The sequence below is a fragment of the Malus sylvestris genome, chromosome 5 (assembly GCF_916048215.2).
Source record: "Malus sylvestris chromosome 5, drMalSylv7.2, whole genome shotgun sequence".
Taxonomy (NCBI): Eukaryota; Viridiplantae; Streptophyta; class Magnoliopsida; order Rosales; family Rosaceae; genus Malus; species Malus sylvestris.
In genome coordinates this window covers 43,510,317-43,528,086 of record NC_062264.1, presented here as the reverse complement: position 1 = coordinate 43,528,086, position 17,770 = coordinate 43,510,317, and the positions used below count along the sequence as shown (strand labels likewise).

The window sequence follows — 17,770 nt, the reverse complement described above, 5'->3', positions numbered from 1 at the left end:
GCTTATACTCAGGAGGAATCCATATACATATGATGAGGTGAGTGTAGGCAACGAGGATAGCTATATATCGTATCATCGTGAGGCTATTCTTGAACCCCTTCACACACTAAGCATGGTGGGAAGAACTTAACTAAGTGCAATGGAACCAATATCATATCATTGTGAGGTTACATTCTCTAGAGGCCAAATAAGATGGGTACTTGCATGAGTTGCAAATGAGTAAGCGTACTCTCTCATTATTATTGTTGCTAGCCATATATCGTATCATCGTGAGGTGGGCTTGGTAATAGTGAGCCTCCCATAACCTACTAGGAGTTTCATCCAAAACTCTCGAATTCCTATGAGGGATATGGAATTTGCCAAAAATAGTGGGTGGTGCTATTTGATTTAAAGACCCAAATCAAATGGCTTAAAATCAATCAATTTATATTCGTTATGTATTTGATTACCAATATATTTGCAAACGCTATCCAACACTTGACAAAACCGAACGTTTAGTTTACGGACTTGGTACTACAAAACCATAGATTGTCTTTAATGGCTTGTAAAAGTACCAAAGTAGTCTCATCCTCACAATCTTACTATTGATAATGTATCATTAGAAGAATATGTTAGAAAAGGTCTATCATAAAGAGGACAACACTTTTAATGTCATAATTCTTCAATTACAATTTGTTGTATGAAGAAATAGGAGTTGCTTTGAACAACTCTTAGTCAATGCAAACACTTAGTGCTTGTTTCTTTGTTAAATGAACAAAGAACTTGAGAAGAAAGCACAAAGGCATGAACACTTTATGTGCCATGTTTCTTCACTTACAAATTGTTGTATGAAGAAATGAGAGTTGCCTTGTACAACTCTTGAAGGTTTGTAATTATGTTTAGAACATAATGGTTGGTTGACAAAAATAGTCCATTAACATGGACTTATGATGATTTTGAATCATTAAGTGTTGAAGTGATAAACCACTTAACGAGACGGAAACTAGGCAAGGACTTCACCTTTGTTTCCCTATCCTAATCGTTCACTAAGTTTATTGTAAACTATATAGTGAACAATAAACCACATGCTCTCCAAAATTGTTTGATGTGTATAACACAATTGAAAAAGGTTTCAAGAGAGATAGTGAGAGTTTAGGGACCATGACTAATGTAGTCAAAGGTGAAAGTCAAATAAAGAAGATAAATAACTCCAAGGGAACAAACTTTCTTTATGAAAGGATGGACATTGGAAGGGGTATTTGCAAGAAATGTCTTGCAAGTGTCAAGAACACACTTTTCGAAGGTGTTGTAAATTGTTCTTGAAAAGTTCAAAACAGTTGGTTCTTCTACTTGAATGCTTGATTCCGTATTAGTGACTATGTTTTACAATCGTTGTAAAAGTGTGGCTAATAAGAAGTAGAAGATTAATGAGAGAAGAGAAAGTACTTCACATTCGAAGCGTGAATCAAATGTAGATCTCTGCGAAAGCAGATGGTACTTACTTCCTCATATGAACTACCAAAGAAATTGGAAAAACATAGATTGTCTTTATATTCCAATTTTAAGGAACTAAATTCCGTCACTATGTGAAATGGATAAATGTTTTGTTTGACAAAACAATGTTCTTTATTAATCAATGATTAGATTATGGTAATCTAATTAATTATCTTTATAGTAGAGATAATATGGTGGTGTTAACTGTTTAGAAAATAATGATGCTTAAAACCCAAAAGGTTGCAGGGTAGTGACTAATCCCAACTAAAGTTGTGATACCTCTAAAACATAAATTACGAGTTGGTCATAAATGGACGCTTTGGATCGTTAGATCCGGATCCAATACCTTCTTGTTAAAATTGTATAGAGGCGAAATGTTCGAATCTTTATTCTTTTGGAAAGAAGAAAGAATCACAAAGTTGTTGAGGTTAATTCACTTAAATGTTAGTGGCACTTGTCCACAAACATAATACTACTCATGTTGGATAACATTCACCGAAGATCACTCTCGGTTGGACTATAGTTTATTTTGAATAAACACAAGTCCGAATACTTTGAAAAATGTTTCAAAGAATTCAAGAAATGTAAGTTGATGAGTAAGACATCTAAAGTATTTACCTCCTTAGATTTGATCCAAGGAAAGGTAACACTTTAGATAAGTTTCCTTGAAAGATATCAAGGAAATAGTATCATAAGATAATGTATTTCTCCATTAGGAGAAGAACGAACTTGAATAAGATTTAGTTCGTTAGATGTTATCTATTACCCATATATAGGATATATACTTCTAAAACAATATGATTGTCAATGAGAAGATCTTCCAATATTTTCATGACTCCATAAGATGTAGTTGGAAAGAAAGACAAATCTTAAGCATGTTAAAGATTTGGGATTGTGTGCTAACAAGCAATATTTGTTTGATAATAATCTTGTAGGATATCCTTAAAATAACTTTTGGATATCGCTTCTATAAACCAACTAACAAATGTTGTTTTGTTGGGTAGTTCATTGTAATTCTACAATGTGATTTGCCTAAAAGCAAATGAACGAGAGATAGAACTCAAAGAATGGGTTCTTTGAGAGACAAGAAAGTAATCAACAAATATAACAACCTAGTTCCTATACCACAAGCTCCAAGGTAGTCGATAAGGATTTATAAACCGTCTCAGTTGAATGGTTTTGAACTTTATGACTATGTCATAGAGTTGCACCTCTTAATTCGAAAGAAATAAGAATGAAAATCCTTATAACTACATTGAGTGCATATACGATATATACTCAAGGAAATGGTAAAGTACCATTTGACTCGAAATAATGAAACCTTCATAGCTAATTGGTAGCTTAAGGTGACTACAATCAAAGAGAATGGTTGACTTTGAAGAAACCATCTTTGAGATAGTCTTGGTTTCAATTAATTCGAAGATTGCTAACTACAACTAAATGGTGATTCAATGTTTGGACATAATATGGGTTTCCGAAACCATTATTAAGATAGTCTTGATAATATATGTCTAAAACTATAAATCACAAGACATGTAAGTTGTAGAGATCCATCCATCATGGATCTTAGCAAGTTAGTGGGAGCTATTTGCATTTTATGAGAAAAGGTTCAAATCGTTTGATTTCTCATAAAGATATAAATGAATCTTTTGTTTACTAGTTTTACAAAAGATTAGTGGGAGTTAATCATGTTCCTAAAATTTAAATATATATGATATATTAATTTTGGAAATGAAAAGAATACTTCTTCGTTAAAGTTATGACTTTAAGCATTCTATAAACGATAGAATGTATATGGGAGATATAGTCTATATACATGGGATGGAAATCTATAATGATATATTTCATGATATAATTGGATTATATCAATGCCTAATAATAGACAATGGATGCTAGGAAGTTTCTCATATGATGATAAACTTCAATAAGAAAGGACGATTCTAGTGAGACTAGCAAGTTGCCCTTCTCAAAGGGAATGTACCCCTTTGACTCCCAAAGAAATAATGCGTAAATAGAATCCTTTATGCATATGCACAAAGGTGATTTATGTATTTCATATTGTATGAAAAACATTGATATGAGTTGTACCTAGAACGGTATAAGATGATATCAGTGCAAGCCCAGGATCAGAACCATGGCAACTGTCAAGTGAGTCCTTAAGTATTTAAGAAATACTAAAGGATAAATTCCTCAAAGATCGAGGAAGAATCAAAGTAACGTAATGGAAGCGTAAATGTATTAGATTATGAATCTAATCCATCATTGGATGTTTCTTCATTATGAATGAAGAGATAAACGAATATCTCTTTATTATGACTAAAGAGATATTTGGATGGAAACATTAAAGTAATGACTTTAGTGTGTTCCATTATGAATGCAAGATATATTGCCATATAGAAGTTTACAACAATGTTGTTTGGATGGGAAAGTTCATTTATGAACTCTCTATTCGGTTCCAACCAGAAAGTGTATGACACTAATGGGGCGATAGCTCAAGCCTGGGAATCAAGGTCTCATCAAGATCCGAACACAAATGAGAGACTGAACCACATGATTGAGAATCATGTATAATGGTGACGTCGGTATTCTCAAGGTTGCTTCTATGGATAACACATATAGATATCCACTGTCTAGGCCTACTATTCAGCCATTTATGAAATGACTACAGAAGAGATATCATCATTGATGATCAAGCTGATTGGCTCTAGTGCAAGTGGGAGATTGTTGGAAATGTGCCCTAAAGCCAATCATGTGATGATACTTTACGGACATTTCACATGTTAAACTAATCCAGTTTAACATATAAAGGGCATACATTATTGTTTGAGCCGTCTCATATAAATGTTATATGCTTAAACAATAAAGTCCAAGGAATATGTGATTGGGAGAATGTAATCTAATGAAGTTAGATTCTTGAGACCATTCTTTCGTAGACACATCCTAAACGTTCCTGATCATAGGATTGCCAATTGGGCATTGACAGTCCGTCAAGATCGGTACGTACTATGTCTTCTCTCAGGGAGAGTGATTAGTCTCTAGTCATTGGTGTGTGTGACATCAAGACAAGTACGGTAGGTGCTCAATAGAGAATGAGTTCACTGAACGCGATCAACGAAGAGTTCTCATATTCCATGTCACATGAGAACTCATGGTTGGGATAATGCAAAGTAGTCCTTTGACCTGAGGCATCATAGTTGTCTTGTGGTTAAGACCTTGATCTTTGATTATGTCAAAGTCATCCCACCAGGAGGGTGTCCACGGCATCGTTGGGGTCAAGCCGCTTAGCTATGGAGACAAGTGAATGCGCAACAAGGGATCTCTAACCTTCAAACCGTTTGAAGGAGAATACTCTCTGATATGATTTAAATCTCTGGCCAGAGTATGAATGAGATTTGGGAATGCGTTCCTAATCACATTCAAGGTAATCATATAAGCACAAGACACACATTGGATAGTAGACATGAGAAAATAAACTATCAAACCAAACAATGTGGTCAAGAGTATTAGATTAGAGAAGGACCGTATTGCATTTGTAATCCCAGACTGAATAGGTTCTCCACCTCTTCTGATTAGCTTGGGTAACCATGACATACGGCTAGGTGTCACTCATGGTTTGTGGAAGCCCTAAACGTGTGTAATCACTAAAGGGAGAATTGAAAATAGTTTCAATTCACAATCGATGTAAAATGGTTTTAATCGCCCACTACCTCGCTAAAAGGAACCTAATGGATCGCACACCGTGAAAGGTGGAGATTGGAGATTAAACGGAAATGAGTAAGAATGATTAAATGGTTTAATCATTTATTTATGGCAAGGATTAATTAATATGTTAATTAATCAAACGAATAAGTTCGTTAAAGACTTCGGGATAGTTTTGGACCTTAAGGCCCAATGGGCTTCGAACGTCAAGCCCATTAACTTAAGTTGTATGACAATTTAATGAATGAAGATTCATTAAAGCCCAAAAGCCCAAAATCCCCTAAATGGCCGACCATAGTGTGATGAATTAGGGTTGTTTGGTTATTTAGGTCACTTAAAGAAGTGACTATATAAATGACTTTATAACTAAATATTCATTAAGTGAAAAATGGGTTTATTTTAGGGAAAAATGGGTGAGAATTGTCTCTCCATTTCTCTCTAAAGAGGCCAACACCTTGGAGGGTACATCTAGCAATCCTACTACTCCAAGGTCACTCATTCATCATCCAATCTCTCCTTGGTGTAGAGACTTAGAGGTTCTCAATTTTGGGAACTTGGAGAACCTATTCTTCCATACAAATCCATGGATCTAAGAAGCAAGGAATGAAGGCCCCTATCTCTTTGGGTGATTAGCCTTTGCTTATGCAAAGAGGAATCTACAAAGGTATTAATTTCAACTCACTTATTTTTGAGTTGATTATTGGTTCACCAATCTACTAGGCTTTGAATTTCATGGGTAAATGTTTTGTTTTTGAGTGCATGTAAGCATGATTCCGCCTTTAATTGTTAATTGCATGCTATATGATGTTGCTCAAATGAACATGTTTTACAAAATAATTCCTTCAGATAGCACATATTGTCATTCATTGTGGCAGGTGCTTTGCCCTTATTCTTGAAGTTCGGGGCCTTGGGAGCGAGGTTTGGGCGCTTCTGGGCTTTGTTTCCTCCCTTGGATGGGCCTTGGCTCTGTTGACCTTGGTGGGATGGCTTCTGGCCGCCCTTACCACGCCTCTTTTGGCGTTTTGGGTGCTGATTAGTGCTATAATGTGCTTCAGGCACAGTAGTAGCCCCAGTAGGTCGAGCTTGATGATTCTTCATCAACAGCTGGTTCTGCTTTTCAGCAAGAAGTAAAACAGAGATCAAATCCGAGAACTTAGTGAACTTCTGAGCTCTATATTGTTGCTGCAGGACAATATTAGAAGCAGAGAAGGTCGAGTAGGTCTTCTCCAGGAGATCCTCTTCAGTCAAAGTTTCATTGCAAAACTTGAGAAGTGATCGGATTCGACAAACTTCAGAATTATATTCATTCACAGACTTAAAGTCTTGGAAGCGCAAGTGTTGCCAGTCGTGTCTTGCTTCAGGCAAGAATATGTCCTTTTGGTGATCGAAACGATCAGCCAAAGCGACCCATAATGCACGTGGATCCTCCTCAGCAAGGTACTCAGTTTGTAGAGCGTCATGGATATGTCTTCGGATGAAGATCATAGCAGTGGCTTTTTCAGCCTCGCCAACAGGTTTATCTGTTGCTTCTTCAATAGCAGGACGTAAGTTCTTTGCAGTGAGGTGGAGCTTCACATCTTGAACCCACTTGAGGTAGTTCCTTCCAGAAACCTCCAAAGCGGTGAAGTCGAGTTTGTTCAAGTTCGACATGTTCCTATCACAAAATAGATGGACAAGATGTGGTTAGTGTAATGGAGAAAAATCAATCCATTCACATAGGAGTAGAACATACAGGTTCTAATAGACATGTATTGGTTTAATTTTGCATGAAAAACTTCGGGTTTTCATGGGTGATATATTTAAGTGAAAACTTCGGGTTTTCAAACAAGGCATGTGTATAAGAAACTTCGGGTTTCAAAGTAATTATGAACTTCAGGTTCATATATTCCTGCAGGCAAACACAAATATATATGCAAACAAATATGCAAAGAATATATGCAGAAATATTGTATAATGATAAGTGAATTAATTTATTTTTGGTCTTCGGGACCAAATTAAAATGTGGGTGAAAATATAAAAACCCATATTATTTAAAAAAAAAATTAAATAATAAAATCTCGGGGCCTAAAAATATAGGCCAAGAACCCTCGGGTGGGATTACAGGCCCACGGGGTGAGAAGAGGGGAATGGGCTGCTGTGTGCAGCCCTAAAAAAAAAAAATTTCGTTTTTTTTTTTTTTTTTTTTTTTTTTTTTGTATTCAATTATATTATATGCATGTATAATTTTAATGAATCACATATTTACGTTGATGCATATGCAAATAATAGTTTCAATGCATGTACATATGTAGGATTCAATTCATGACAAATATCAAATTCACATAATTGTAGCAATTTTGATGATGAAGCATACACAATTTATGTAGAATCTAAAATACGTTAAACGTAAAGTTGGGTCATGCATCATGGTGAATGTTCATGCTATCAGGGCTTGCAAAATATCGAGTTAAAAGCCGTTGTTTGGAAAGAACCTGATTGCGTGATGATATGGATGAATTGGTTTGATGCAGAAAAAATTATTTCTTCAATTTCGGCTTTCATCTTCAAGCTTGTATCACGTTCAACATAAGAAGAAAAATAAATTGAATCAATAACAATATATGAATTCAATAAAATCAAGATTTAATCAATTAAAAATAATTGAAACGTAATACTCCCCTGATTGTAGACGAATAAATTCTCTTTAAATTCTTCTAAGCACAGCGTGAAGAGCGTGCTGATAACGTGTTGTGGTCTATTTTATCTGACAGAGGGACTAGGGCCGGCGGCAGAGAGAGAGAGGAGAGAGATGTGTGTTTGTAGAATTGTAGGGGAATGTGTGTGTTGTTATCCCTCCTACATTGTGCCTTTATTTATAGTAGTAAAGGGAGAGAAGATATTCCTTCTTCTCTAAGTAATACAAGTTGTAATAGGAAAGGATAACTAGAATCAAATCTTATCTAGGATTTACACAATCATACTTAAACTAGGAATGTTTACAACAATACTTTATTTGTAAAAGTAAAATATTTATAAACTTTATCTTAAATATTAATTAGTATGATAAACTACTTCATTACAATACTAGATTATTCAAAATCCGAAACACAAAATCTTTACAACGATAACTGATTTTCACAAAAATTTTCATTACATCTGCATATACAGAATACAAGTGGAATTTGCTCGATGACTGTCCCCTATTTACTCAAAAGTGCAACATCTGTTTAAAAATAAATAAAAATGGTTTACACCAACACCACCAACAATTTTCAGAACACATTTCATTGCATATAAGGCGCAATCCGTTCTGGCATAACTATATTTAAAACACTGCATATCAACGGAACACTTCCAGACTTCCTACTGCATTATGAACCTTTTCAGCTCCTACTACCAGAAACAGCTGGACTCCTTGCACTGACATATTCAGCTGGATGAGGAGTTCCTGAATTTGTCTCACTTATTCTATGCGTCTCAGTTTCCAAGTCTTCACTTCATCAGTGAGTCTGCTAACTGTTTCAGGCAAAGGCCATTCAATTATAAATATAGTTTGCAGTCATAGTCAAACTCATGCTAAATAAAAGCTACAAGGAAATCATAAATTAACATCAATTGAATTGTTGTCCAGCAATTCATCATCATCTTCTCAACTGATAAATGCTTTTCTTGTCCTTAAGTACAACCAGTTGCTTATGTATTGCTTATTTATTCAACATAATGCAATATACAAACCAAAATGAATAACATGGGCAGCACACACAAGAAGAAAGTATTACCAATCACTGAAGCAGTTGAGTGCGTCACCTGACCTAACTTGAAGGTCCTTTTATTAGAACCTTTGCAGGTTGCAGTAGTCCCCCAATATGATTCCCAATTTCCCATATACTTCTTTGAGGCATTTAATCAAACAACTCGGAGGCCAACTATGCATAGTACCCACAAATGCGGAAAGCGGAACTGGAAATGCAGAGAGTCCCAAAACAAAGATAAATTGTGATTCCCATTTCAATCAACAACCACACAAGTTCATTTTCGAAACATACAACGCAGGAAAAAAAATTATTCAAAGTTTGGAAGAATTGAAAAGAAACTTTTCAAGGCCTGGGTGAAAAATCATACCTGAGACATTTCAGAGAATCAACTTGACTGGAGTGGGAATGGCGTCGTACTGAGCAGAGAGATCAAAAGCCAAATGGCATTGGACACTTTCTTCTGCTCGATATGAGCATCGGTGAAAATGGCAGTAGCTTGACAGTTATGTTTACCTAATCAATGAGATCGAGCTCGTTCGTTGGTTGCCACACAAAACCTTGTTTCAGAAAACCCCAAAAAAATGGGTTCATCATCAGAGAGCAGCCAAACCCCAACCTAAAAATTAAATTAATTAATTACAACAAAAATTGAAAGCAAATCGAGTACCTGGTACCTGGAAGGCGACGGCGGTGTGGCGCTGAGACCGACGGAGAGAAAGGAAAAGGAGGAGGAGGAAGAGGTGCAGCGGCAGGAGGGAAGAGGGGCGTGCGGAGTGTTTTGCGAGAGAGAAAGAGAGTGCAGAGTGTAGGAATCAGGAGAAGGAGAAAGCAGGGGGCAATATTGGCAAATTAAAAAAATTCATTAACTTGGTACTGTATAATAAGCGGCTTCTTGAAGCTGCAAAATGCAGCTTCCATTTTTTAGCTTTTTTTCATGTGAATCTTTGAAATAAAACTGTTTTAAGATGTTTGCCAAAAATCAAAACCCCTATCAACCTTTTCTCATCCCAACTTTTTTTTTTTTTAATCTCCTTAATCTCAGTCAGACTGCACCTAAGACTCTCTTCCGTCTTTTTTTCCTTTCTCTAATTCCTTCTTCTCTTTGAACAATACATTAATCTCTTATATTAATTTTTTATAAAAAAATAAAAATAAAATAAAGAATGTAAGGGAAAATAAAGAAAAAAAGGAAGAAAGAGAATCCTAATTCGGTTTGGACGGAGAGTAGCTACAGTAAAAAAAATGTTTCGTCCTTCTCGGCTTCGCGTTTGTCATCAGGTTCGGATTCGGTTCGTATTGTCTGCTTTGTACGGTGAAAGGAATAAAGTAATGTTCACCAATAAAAAATAAAAAAAAGGAATAAAGTAATGGGTTGTTGGACAAACAAAAGGACAAAAAATGATGAAGAAATTGGTTAGAGAGAAAGGGTAAGTATCAACTATGTTTTTTTTTTGGACAAATGGGTAAGTACCAACTATGAATCATTGCAATTTGCCATTATCCATTCAAAACGACAAACTACGAAATATAATAATATGCTAAAGGTTTGCATTGTTGTGTGTGATGAGTATTTTTTAATTATTTTTTTGTGATGGATAGGGGGATATTTTGATAACTAGCCAGATTTTGTACTACGAATTGATTTTTAGCCTACCTTTTACAATTCTTACAAATTTAACCAAAAATCCATGTAAAAATTCTAAATTGCCCTCTCCTCTCTTGTCTCTTCCCCCTCTCTCTTCGACTCCCACTGGTCCACCACATCCCTACCCCACCCTGTCTCTTCTCCCAAATCCAATTAGGCACTCAAAACTGATGCAAAGAAACATATGTGGCATACCCGAGATTGGCAATGGTAGTAAAGTAATTTGCAATCTGAAACTTTCCTGCAAACAAAAGAAAATTGCTGCTACACTGTTACAATTTGCAGACAACTAGTTGTTTCTCAACTACTTGTGAATTACTGCCTTAATTAGCAAGCTCTTGTGTGCACCAATAACATGCAACTAGAACTTCACCGGCTGCGCAGTATGTAAAAAATATGACATGCAACTAAGAAGTAGCATCATAATAGTAGAATATGACTGCTTTTCTAGTTGAAGAAATTATGAGGGAAACAAAAAGGAAATGGTTTACAAAAAATGAGCACTCAAAATATGCATAAATGCTTTAATGAAAGCAACTTAAAACAACCCATGATTCTTATTTTTGGAAATCTTCTATCGTACGGAGAGAGTGAGATATGGTGGCGGTGTCGGTCACAATGGGTGCGCGGTGGTGGTGGATTTGGATTTGGAGAAGAGACAGGCAGGGTGGGGTGAGTGATAGGTATTTATACCACTTGCAAAAGTAGGGATAAAAACACTAAAATACTTGCAAAAATACAAGGTAATTGTACTATAGATGGCTCTAGCAAAGTTGTTCTCCATAGGGATTGAATGAATAATCTATGTTAGATCAAATCTTAATTAATTATTTAAAACAAAGTTTGAGAAAAAATTGATTTTATGATTTAAAATAATAAAAACGAATTTAATATAAAATAATTAAATAAAGTGATAAAATAAAATAAACTAAAAGAAAATAATTTTTGAAAATTAATTTGTAAAAGCCTAGGGTTCCGCCGTCACTTTAACGATCCTATGTAATTCTTCCAATTACTTATGAATTACACATGCATATTTTGAAAGTTAGGTTTTCCTAAAATATGCCTACTTGGACCCCCAACATAGAGCGTATATCAAACATGTAATCCTGTTTGTGGTATTCAGATCAAATCTAAACATGCATGACTAATTAAGCTTTGTGAAACCTTTTGAAAAACCATACAACCCTTAAGACGTGGTATTCATCCTAAGAGAACTTGCACATATTAACCAAAAGAAGCCTTCGTTAATTTCAGGGACCGACCTCCGACCAAAATTGCATCAAATTACTTTTCTAAAGATCCTAATGGTAGCTAAGCATTAAGACAATTAGACAGTATAAACCGGTGATTAATAATTTAAACTTGCATGCATAATATCATAAGCAAATTGAAAAGAAACAACATATTCTTGCCAAGGCTTGTGGCCTCGCCCTATCAAACGAAATTTAGTTACTAGCAATCATACAACAAAATATTATTAAAAACAAGGATAGAAAACACCTTGAAAATAAACTTGAATCCAAAAGCTCTCTAAAGAGTGCGTGTGTTTTCTCTCCTTTTCACCTATTGGCTAAATATCTTATTTATACTAATACAAAATAAAACCCTAAAAAGTCTTAGAGTAAAACTAGAAAACATAATTAAATAATAAAACAGAAAATAAAAAGGTTTCCTATTTGAACTAAAATTTGGACTTCTTAGAAAATCATATTTTTGACCGATCAAATCAACTCTGATTTGGTCCCAAAAGGTCTATTTTGAAAGCTGAAGTCGTCCCCTACAAATACTCATAAGGAATCTTCCTCAAAATATGCCTTCTTGGCCTCTAAAATACCCAAAATGTCCAGAAACGTCAATCTGGGAAAGCTGCGCGCTGTGCCTTTATTTCATCGCCACAGTCAAACGGCGAACTAGAAAAATCTGAAACTTTGATACAATCATCTTGAAAGACTCACGAACATCCTCTAATTATAATTACTTCAAAATTCATCCGTTTGATCAGTTTTTGTTCTAGAGGAAGTTGAACGTCCTACATTAGAAATAGGGGTGTGATATCCACACACCCCATTTTACTTCTCACACACCCTTCTAATTTTCGGCCGTCGGATCGGATGAATTGAAGAAGATTAACAGATAGAAATTAACAAGGGTGTGTGAGAAGTAATTTGGGGTGTGTGGATAACACACCCCTAGATATATAATTCAAAGTATCAAAATTCACACATAATAACCAATAAATTATTACTAAGATTAAGATAAAATATATAGTATAATATCGAGTCATCAATGGGTTGGCGGGAGTCGAAGAGAGAGGGGGAAGAAGAGACAAGGAAGAATGGAGGGGCAACTTAGAACTTTTGTATGGATTTTTGGTTAAATTTGTAAGATTGCAAAAGATAGGCTAAAAATCAATTCGTAGTACAAAATACGGCTAGTTATCAAAATTTCCCATGGATAGGCGCCCTCTCTCTTTCGTCCAATCTCAGCATTTGTTTCTCTCTCTTTTCTTTTCTATTCTCTTTGTCTTTCATGTTCCAGATATTTTGTTGGTTGTGTTTTTTAATTAATTTTTTGTGACAAGGCATGTGTCATTGCTTACAGATGTCGATGATTGATGCGTTCTTTACTCCGCCCAAACCCAACCTTCACTCCTTAACTCTCTCTCTCTCTGGACCTCCACTCTTTCACTCTCCCCCCTTACCTTCACACTACATCCAGTCTTCCATTTTTCTTTTTGCATTTGACAACTTCCTCTGCATTCGATGATCAATACAGCCACCTCTGCTTCCTTCCACTTCTCTCTTCGTTAAGGTAACCTTCTTGTCTTCATCAGGTAATCTTGATGTGGTAAAGTTTGGCTTCAATTCGTTTTTAATTTGGGCATTTGAATTATGGGGTTTTGGATCTGGGGGTTTTCAATTTCGTGTTACATTTAGTTTGAAATTTGGAGTTTTTAATCATATGGTTCTTCTCTAACTCGTTATTTTCCTCCTCGAAGCTAGCAGACCCTAGCTCCTTCGCCTCCGCCTCGAAGTCTCCCTGTGAAATCGGGACTTGCAGCCAAGCACGGAGAGCCGATACAACAATCAGAGGTTTCAAAACGACAATCCGCGTAGGAGATTTGGGAAATACCAAACTGTACCGAAATCCCGAAAAATTTTCGGAAATCCCGAAATTTCGGTTCGGTGGGTTTCAGAATCTCGTCCCGAAATTTTTCCGTTTGGAATTTGGGATCCCATACCGAATCAGCCCTCTTCAGTCAACTGCACCTCGTATATTTGTGGCAGGGTTTATTAATTATAAGAAGAGCTGTTAATCATGGTGCTGGTGTTAGTGTCCTACCACTTCGCCCATCGCAATTCCGGTCGTCTTTGATGTCCTCAACTTCCTCTTTTGCTCCCTCGGCCTTGTCTTTCGAGCAAATGTCCTCGTCCCCTTCCTCAAAAGGTTGGCTCTACGATGTGTTCATAAGCTTCAGAGGCGAAGACACACGTAAAAACTTCACGGGCCACCTTTATGAAGCATTGACAAGGGCCGGAATCAACGCTTTTATTGACGACGAAGAACTTAAAAAGGGAGAAGATTTAAAAAAGAAATTTGAGCGAGCAATCCAAGGTTCCAAGATCTCTATCATCGTCTTCTCTAGACAGTATGCGAACTCCAGCTGGTGCCTCGAGGAGCTGGTTAAGATCATGGAGTGTAGAAGAACGCTGGGGCAGTTAGTTTTGCCGATATTCTATGACGTTGATCCTTCGCATGTCAGGAACCAGACTGACAGTTTTGGACAACTGTTTCTGGAACATATAGATGACAAGAAGGTAGAGAGGTGGAGAACTGCTCTTACGGAAGCTTCGAATTTGTCTGGCTGGGATCTCAGAAACACTTTGGACGGGTACTTACTAGTTCCTTCTTTTATGAATTAAGGCCTTAACTTACTTTTGTTTGTCAATATCATGTATTATTTTCCTTAGTCCTCTGTTAATAAAATCATACAATAAAGCTTAAACTGTTGAGGCTACACTAATCACAGCAGGGAAGCCGCCGGCAAATGGCTGCGTAGGGAAGGGAGGCTGTTTTTGTTTGTTTGTGTTTTTTTTTTAAATTTAAATTTAATTGATGTTTGCTAAGTTTAAACACAACATCTCAAAGAAAATTGTCTTAACTAAAATCTCTAGTCATGATAAGTAATTTTGTGTATTAGTTCAATTTCGTCTTGTGGTTGTATAACAATCTTCGTTTTGCTTCTCAACTTGACTAATGCCAGGCATGAAGCAAAGTTTATCAGGATGATTACTGAGGAAGTCACTAGGAAGCTAAACAACACATACTTAGACGTAGCGCCCTACCAAGTCGGACTAGATTCTCGAGTGCAAGATATCAGTAATTATTTACGCATCGGAGATTCGGAAGATGTTCGCATGATTGGAATTTTAGGCATGGGTGGAATAGGTAAAACAACGATTGCTAAAGCCATTTATAACGAATTTTGTGAAAGGTTTGAAGGTAAATGTTTCCTTGAAAAAGTGCGGGAAAAGAAACTAGAAAAATTGCAAAAACAACTTCTTTCTAATATCTTGCAAACCAAGACAAAGGTAAGCAGTGTTGCTGCAGGGACCGCCTTGGTAGGGGAAAGATTTCAACACTTAAAGGTACTTGTCATAATTGATGATGTAGACGATGTGAAGCAGCTACATGAATTAGCTGGAAATTGCCACTCTTTTGGCCCGGGGAGCAGAATCATCATCACAACTAGAAACAAACGTGTGCTAAAAGAATTTGCAGTTGATGAGATATATCGGGCGAAAGGAATGGACTGGGAAGAAGCTCTTGAGCTCCTAAGTTGGCATGCTTTCAGAAGTAGTTGTTGTCCTAGTCAATATCTTGTGCTCGCAAGAGAAGTTGTCAATTACTGTGGAGGACTGCCGCTGGCTCTTGAAGTTTTAGGATCTACTCTTTTCAAACGAAGTGTAGATGAATGGAGAAGTATATTGGATGAATTGAAAATGATTCCTCGTGGAGAAATTCAGGCACAACTGAAAATAAGTTACGACGGGCTAAATGATAATTACAAGAGGCGGATATTCCTCGATATAGCTTGTTTTTTTATTGGAATGGACAAGAACGATGTCATGCAAATCTTGGATGGTTGTGGCTTTTATGCAACAACAGGAATCGAGGTCCTCCTTGACCGGTGCCTTGTAACTATTAATAGAGAAAACAAGATTATGATGCATGATTTGCTTCGAGATATGGGCAGAGATATCGTGCATGCAGAAAATCCCGATTTCCCTGGAGAACGGAGTAGATTGTGGCTTCCTGAAGATGTAAATGATGTATTGATAGACAAATCTGTAAGTACCTTCCCAATCAAACTTTATGTTAAACGTGTAAGCATATGTAAGTAATCTAAATTTTTTTCATGCAAAGCCTTTTCTTATTTGGAGTCTGTTTTTTCTGATAGCAGGGAACTGAAAAAATTGACGGTTTGGCTTTGAATTTGCCAAGTCTTGAAGAGACTAGTTTCAGTACTGGGGCGTTTAGAAATATGAAGAGACTGAGATTGCTCCAACTAAACTACGTTCGGCTCGTTGGGGGATACCAATGTCTTTCCAAAAAATTAAGATGGCTTTGCTGGCATGGATTCCCATTGGAGTTCATACCAATAGAACTGTGTCAACCAAACATAGTCGCTATCGACATGCGGTACAGCAGCCTCAAACAAGTTCTTTGTGAGTATTCTGGGGTAAGTACAATGCGTAACCTGAACGAAATTAGGAATTATTTTTATCTTCTTTTTGGATTTTAAATTTGTATTTCAATTTGGTTTTGCCTAACAGTTGCTTAATAAGTTGAAGATTCTGAATCTCAGCCACTCCCACGATCTAACACAATCTCCAGACTTTTCGAAACTCCCAAATCTTGAGAAATTGATACTCAAAGACTGTAAGAGGTTGGCTGAAGTTCACAAGTCCATCGGAGATCTCAAGAGTCTTGTGTTGGTGAATTTGAAAGACTGTAAAACGCTTAAGGCTCTCCCAAGGAGTTTCTACAAGTCGAAATCTGTCAAAACTCTTGTTCTCGATGGTTGTTCAAGATTCCGAAGCTTGTCTAAGCACTTGGGAAAAATGGCATCATTGGTCACTCTTTTTGTTGATGGGACGGCCATAAAAAATGTACCACCTTCCATCGTACGATTGGAGAAGCTTGAGTGCTTATCTTTGAGTTACTTGAAGTGTCCTTTGCAGCTACCTTCCTTACGAGGCTTACGCTCTTTAAGAGACTTAATTTTGGTGGACAACAATTTAGAGGAAGTGCCTAATGATATTGGGAGTAGTCTACCTTGTTTACAGAACTTACGTCTAGATAAGAATAATTTTCGGAGCCTTCCAAGCCTCAGTGGCCTCTCCATGCTTCATGCACTATTCTTGATTGGTTGCAGAAACCTTGTCGAGATCACAGATTTACCAAAAAGTTTGGATATCCTGGAGATAGAAGACTGCTTTGCATTAGTAAGAATGCCAGATTTTTCAGGCATGTGGACACACGTGTATCTCAATCACCCCAAACTCATTGAGTTTCCAGCCTTGGAAAGCGCGTTAAACTCATTGAGTTTCCACACCACCCCCCTCCTGCTCCCGAGAAATTATTAGATGGTACAGTATCATCACGTCAGCTTGTGATACTTCCATTCAAATTTTGACAATGGCGAAAGCAGACGGATCAAGATTTCAGTGATACTGTACCACTTCACTGCTCTCTAGTTTCTAATTTTTCGGCATATGTGAGTCCCGAGGCTGCATCTCAATCTGCAACCACCACTGCATGGGGATTTGGAGTTACTGCAGTTGCCTTTGATCCAACCCGTGGTGGTTCTGTCATAGCTGTTGTCATAGTTGAGGGTACAAATTGTCCTCTTCCTTGAAAACCTTTTCTTCCCTCTTCTTTTATGCGTTTGGAATTCAATTGCAAGTTGGTGGTGTAACGAAGCATGCATTTATTTATTTGTTTATTTGTTTGTCTTTTCTAATCCAGATGTACATTTTCCCAAAAAAAAATCTCCGAAAGTTGGTTTGTTAGAGTCTTAATCGTTTCTGAACAAGTGTGTCATCATTTCTCGTTTCCGTACAATATTTGTTTATTTGTTTATCTTTACCTTACCTTTGATTCTGGTGTAATATCGGAGTTTTATTCTATCTGGCCTGTTAGGTAATGACAA

The 17,770-nt window shown here is 36.6% G+C and overlaps 2 protein-coding genes and 1 long non-coding RNA gene across 8 annotated transcripts in view; 1 reads left to right on the top strand and 2 right to left on the bottom strand.

The window, feature by feature from the left end:
• LOC126622359 (disease resistance protein RUN1-like) overlaps positions 1 to 17,770 on the top strand; it is a 47,162-nt gene that overhangs the window by 29,203 nt on the left and 189 nt on the right. Inside the window, exons 1-5 of one of the 6 annotated variants that reach the window (XR_007623407.1) lie at positions 13,033 to 13,365; positions 13,553 to 14,446; positions 14,819 to 15,905; positions 16,016 to 16,297; positions 16,392 to 17,453. Coding sequence is in view for 5 of the 6 variants with exons in the window: in XM_050291069.1 (XP_050147026.1) it covers positions 13,929 to 14,446; positions 14,819 to 15,905; positions 16,016 to 16,297; positions 16,392 to 17,204 (2,700 nt within the window). In the remaining variant the exon portion in view is untranslated. Of the gene's footprint in view, positions 1 to 13,032; positions 13,388 to 13,552; positions 14,447 to 14,818; positions 15,906 to 16,015; positions 16,298 to 16,391; positions 17,640 to 17,770 lie in introns of those variants that run through there. The other 5 variants (XM_050291067.1, XM_050291065.1, XM_050291066.1 and 2 more) reach the window with 5 other exon arrangements.
• Positions 5,999 to 7,846, bottom strand: LOC126622943 (uncharacterized). Its single transcript, XM_050291612.1, has 3 exons — positions 7,644 to 7,846; positions 6,057 to 6,826; positions 5,999 to 6,012 (listed from the first exon to the last, which is right to left on the bottom strand). The coding sequence occupies exons 2-3, from the start codon at positions 6,820 to 6,822 to the stop codon at positions 5,999 to 6,001; spliced, it is 780 nt and encodes a 259-aa protein (XP_050147569.1). The 5' UTR covers positions 6,823 to 6,826; positions 7,644 to 7,846.
• On the bottom strand, positions 8,267 to 9,758 carry LOC126622389 (uncharacterized). Its single transcript, XR_007623409.1, has 4 exons — positions 9,574 to 9,758; positions 9,274 to 9,463; positions 8,931 to 9,111; positions 8,267 to 8,667 (listed from the first exon to the last, which is right to left on the bottom strand). It is a non-coding gene; the product is annotated as an uncharacterized LOC126622389 (long non-coding RNA).